The sequence below is a fragment of the Halyomorpha halys genome, unplaced genomic scaffold (genome assembly GCF_000696795.3).
Source record: "Halyomorpha halys isolate HHAL.00 unplaced genomic scaffold, Hhal_1.1 Scaffold1967.1, whole genome shotgun sequence".
NCBI classification, from domain to species: Eukaryota; Metazoa; Arthropoda; class Insecta; order Hemiptera; family Pentatomidae; genus Halyomorpha; species Halyomorpha halys.
This window is the reverse complement of record NW_027112357.1, coordinates 546-5995: the sequence shown is the minus strand read 5'-3', so window position 1 is coordinate 5995 and position 5450 is coordinate 546. Positions and strand designations below refer to the sequence as shown.

Below are 5450 nucleotides of genomic sequence, written 5' to 3'. Positions count from 1 at the left end.
ATATTTTCAGTAGGAGTTAGTTGACACTACTTGCTCCAGTATTGCAAGAAGATAACCCGCTGGTTCTGGAAACAATTTTCCTTTTCTTGGCCATTCTATGGAGGCAGAATGAATCCCTGTTGAAATAAGAAAATGGCAAAACCTACCGGGTATTTATGTACTTTATGACGTATAAAAACACCCATCAAACACACACACACAACGATGGTAAAAACCCATGTGGCGTATCTGAAAATTACTGATAACAGAATGTTCGGATTGTGCTTACAGCTCATTATAAATTTAAATATATCATTTTTTATTTAGTGACGTCACATATTAAAATAAATCTTTTTGGCGAATCGAAGAGAACAGAAAAACACGTTAAAACAAAACCCGAGGCAAACTTATCGTATACGGCACTTTAGATATCAACTGATTATACACATTCACACACATAATTTTAATTCAGCCCTACCCTGGTTCGTGAGGATAACATAATGTTAATTGCAGTTACAGAGCGATATTTCAGTTAGGTTAAGTGAGCAACACCGCCATGGTTGACTATTGGACTATACGTTACTATGCCAACGATCCATGAGTTTGGCGGTACCTTTTAAGAAAGATATTTAATAATAAATATTAATTAAATTATTTTTTGCAATTAATGGGAAAATATTATTATGAGTATTATTTACCTTAAGAACTCCTCCGAGATCAGATACGTTCCAAAGCCAACCCATCGTCTTCGGAACCAATCTTAACGGCCTCACACAGTACTTGTGGCCAACGTGTATTCCTGGGTACATGCCAGCCGTGTATTCATATATATTGCTTGCTCTTATTTTAGCTTTTACCTTTTGGTCTTTTTTGGTTACGGCAGGTTTTATTACGGTTACTACCTTTTCATCGGGTACTTTTCCACCATCATTCTTGACAGTTGGTTTCTTGTCAACATCTTTTGGACCATCATCTTTTTTATCTTTTTCGCTTTTGCTAACTGCTGATTTCATGTCCGTGGTATCAACTAGCGCCGGAGTTTTTTCTTCCAACTTTTTAACTTCCTTTTCTAGAGCTTTTTTAACTTCGTCCGGCAATTTGTTCGGTTTCAAGCCTGACAGCGGATTTGGATCAATGTATTTTCTAACCTGTTCGAACTCGCCCATCTCTTCAGCTCTTTGAAGGTACCTTTTCAAGTCATAGCCGCATTCTTGACTTGTGAGAGCAATATGGGTTGATGAATCAGCACCCGGAAGGAAAAAAACATCATTTCTTTTTGGATAAGACGTTTCAATGTATCTTTTCTCTTTCTCTAGCAAAGAATTAGATGTTTGTGGAGAACTTTTTGACTCTTCAGGTTTTTGAAATTTCTCTGAACGCTCTTTATTACTTCCTAAATCTTCATTACTTGGTCCTTCTGATGTTATTTTTTCCTTTACTAGCGTGAAATTCTTGTTCTGCTGAGCTATTTTAGCTTTAATAGCACCACACCGACACCCACACTGTGGCTTCCCAACTAGCGGGGGAAGTAATATGTCCGGAATTCTCGGACAGGTACACTTCTTGCCAGCCTGTTTTCTTGAACCTGTGTTTACATTTTTTAGCTTTGTGGATTGGTCTTCTTCTTCTTCCTCATCTTCTTCTTTATTTGGGCTTCCGTCAAATCGGTTAAGACTTTGCCCTTGTAAATTTCTCCATTTCCTTTTGCAATGTGCTCCGTCACATTCACAATCACCTACATTCATCTTACATTGGTCAACCCCTTGGGAGTGTGCTCCAAGTTTTGACAAATTTTTTTTATTCATTTCCTTTTCCAACTTCTCATACCGTTCTTGAGGAGGTTGAGATACTGGGTTTTTAATTTGCAACTCCGAATCCGTCTGAGTATATTTGGTCATTTCTTCCCGTCTTAGTTGTGCCTCCATGTCTCTTGTACAATAAGATAATGGGGCATCTCCAGCCCTTCTGTAACAAGGTGGTGGCTGGTTAGGACCACATCTCGGCAAATTAGGGAGGTGTTCACCAATATCAAATGGCTTTGGTGGAGGAGGGGGAGGAGGAAGAGGAGGTAAGGGTTCGTAGAAAGGTGGAAGTGCAGGAGGAGGTTTTTCATATTCCGGCATATCATCCCATGGTTTTCTCCAAGGTACAGGTTTAGTAAATTTCTCTTCTTGGGCACGTATCTCTGATGCTAATTGTTGTTCGTAATCTGAATACAAAGGATGAAACTTCTGTTTTGAACTACCCTGTGGATGGTCTGCAGGTGCTTCTAACAGATCCTGTGCTTCATTTTCAAAAGCTGATTTTCCAAAACACGAAAGGCGTAGAAAAACGGAAATCTTTCCAGTTTGATCGCCAAACACATTCGATATTGGATATTGATCTTCAATATGGGCTGAAACAGGAAGTACCTTAGTGTCCCCGGCGACCATGATCGCTTTTACAAAGGAATCGCCCAAGAGCAATTTTACTTGTCCAATAAGAGTGAAAAATGGTTTATCATTAGCGTACATTCCACTTCTAGTCACCTGAAGATAAAGTGGTGATTTTCTTAAACTTGTAATAAGTTTATATGGAGTCATTGGGAACAAGAGAGACTTCCCTGAAATAGTGAAACATTTGGTGAATATTAAGGAATACAGTCATTTTATTAGTTAATATGAATATATAAAGGGTGTTTCAGGGTTTAAGGATCGAAACTAAAAATATGAAATAAGAACCTCAAAACAAGAAAGGTCTCTAAGGATGCTCAAGGTGATCACTTTGAATAAGATTTAATATGAATGTTAATATTTAAATTTAATTAATAAAGTAGATAAGACAAATATTAATTTATTTATTATGATCTAAATAATTCATAACAATGAAAATTTTTAGACGTGAATATCTACTAAAGCAAACACTAAGGGACCAAAGTGATTACCTTAATCATTTAGGCAGACTCGACATCTTTCTTTCCCAGCAGTCGAACGGCAGATGTCTAGGTATTAATCAGCTCTGATACCACTGAAAACTTTTAAATTTTAAATGATGATTGGGGGTGCTGTTATTGGAGAACACAAATAAGTACAAAACATATAGCTTATCATCAGGGCTAAGAACAAAAAACAAGATAAAATCCGATGAATACAAAGATATACAGAATGATTAGAGAATAAGAAAATAACTAACATTATGGATACATTAATAGTTTTGACAGTTATGAATGAGTATTATAAGAAGGTAACGGCTTATGAGAAGAGTAATATTAAAATTAATTAAGAAGAAAAAGCAAATAATAAAATACATATCAAAATCTAGTTAGTTTTTTTTTTATGTTGTATTAACCTTTTTCTAATCTTTCTTTTAGAGCCCTTCTCATTCTCTACTCTTTTCTTATTAAATCTTCCTTACCTACGTTATTAGTTATGTTCGCCACATATTATTATTATTATATTTACTAATTGCTTCTTTTATCTTACTTAACTATATATTTTATTTTTTTATTTTAGTATTTTGCTTTCATATTTCATTAATTGCATATAGTTTTTATTCATAACTTTAATTTTAAATTATTATTATTATTAAACTAAAATATTCATATTTCTTTGGTTTATAAATAATAAAATTTTTATTTCGTTAATTATGTTACTTTACTTTCATATTTAATTAGCTATATATTCGTTTTATTTCCCACTTCTTTCATTACTTTATTTTGAATAAAGTAATTTTGTTCTTTCATTTTCATTTTGTACATATGTTTACTAACTAGACTTGTATATGTATTTTATTATTTTTTCTATTCTCCTATTTAATTTTAATATTACTCTTCTCGTACCGCCTTTTAAGTATTATATTCTTATAATTCTTAAATAATCATGTCTTGCAACACTATTCATGTATCCATTTTCTTAATTTTAAATCTTTCTGTATATCCTTTTATTTACTGGTTGTTATCTTATGCTTTGTTCTGAGCCCTGATGAAGACTTAAAATTCTGGCCAAAACGTTGTCATTAATAAATAAGCTTTTACTTATTTGTATCTTCACTGACCGTACCCCCCTAACCATCTTCTTCCCATTGTATAAATCCACTATCAACTATTAACTCATCAATGAACGTTGGACCATTGCTGCTCTGTAAGGATGATACCGAGCAAGTCCTAATGCCTTAATTACCTTTAGTCACTTCCAACAATATTAATATGAAAGTTAATGTTCACATTTCATTGATAAAGTAGTTAAAGCATACATGTAAATCTTTAGACGTGAATATCTCCTAAATAAAACGTTAATGGACATACCTCCAAAGGAAGTTTTTTTCTTGCTTCGAGGTCCTCAATTCATATTGTATAGTTCAATATAATTATATACTGTATAATTAACTAAATCAAAAATAATTTTGGAATAAAAATTACCTGCTGCAAAAGTGAATTCACTGATTTTGTCGGTGGACTGCGCAGCCCTGCGGCTGGCTTCCTCCTCCACTTGCTGGTGGATCTGCTCCAGTGTGGTTGGGTCCAGCTCAGTCTTGACCACAGCGTTGATGTACCTCAGACCTTCGCCTGTTATGACAGCTGATTGCGGAACCAAGATCCGAATAGCATCATCACGACCGGGTTCCTGGGGCAAACTCTTGGAAATGGGAATAATGACCCGATATTGCGGATACTTATCGAACTCCGGTACATCCTTTGCTATCTCTATTTGCCAAGATTCAGGTGCACCTGCTATAATTTTTCCCGCTAACGTTAACTCTTCTGAAAAGAATATCTACGTTAGTGCTTTGAGTCCTTGTGAGATTTCTCTAATCGATATTCCTATAATAATTATTCTTTTTCTAATTAAATAAGAACACTGAACCTATTAACGACCTTATAATCGCTTTTAGTTGATGCACAACTGGAAAAGAAAGAGTATCAAATGAGCAAAAATTAAAAAAAAAAAAAATTAATTTAAGAGATTCATGTCATTTAAACAAGAGATTCAACAATTAAACTTATACAGTTAGTTGAAGTGTCAATTTACCTATCAATAAAATTTGATGTTATCGTTATATGTTAGTCCCCTGTCATGTCCTTTTCATTATACTTTGTACTTAAATTGATGAGTACAAGATTCTTTTTTTTTTTTTTTTCATCACGCAGTCAAGTCATATTTCTACAAACATTTGTGGTTAGAGTCATTTTAAATAAAGTTAAGCTCACATTAATATATGTATACACGATTTTAGCCCAATCCTCTAGTCAAAAAGACCCTTCTATATGAGGTATGTGGGAGGAAAATGTTTGATTTTCGTGGCAACACTCATTCTTCCTTAGCAGTTTCCCTCCTATTAGCCGTCCAGACAGTTTTGTTATTTACAGTCTCCTGGTACAATTTTCTTCATTAGGAGCCAGTAAATTTTAAGATTTATACCTTTAATTATTTAGCCTAAGAGTCAATATGTGACTGTAAAAATATTGAAATTTAATATGTAATCCTAATATCTTA

At 34.0% G+C, this 5450-nt stretch overlaps 1 protein-coding gene across 1 annotated transcript in view; it reads right to left on the bottom strand.

Moving 5' to 3' along the window:
* Ppi1 (Protein phosphatase 1c interacting protein 1) overlaps positions 1-4717 on the bottom strand; it is a gene marked incomplete at its 5' end in the record, with an annotated part of 14550 nt that extends 9833 nt beyond the window's left edge. Inside the window, 2 exon segments of the mRNA XM_014436508.3 lie at positions 678-2581; positions 4376-4717. Of these exon segments, the coding sequence (XP_014291994.1) occupies positions 678-2581; positions 4376-4717 (2246 nt within the window).
* Positions 4718-5450: the final 733 nt, after the last annotated feature.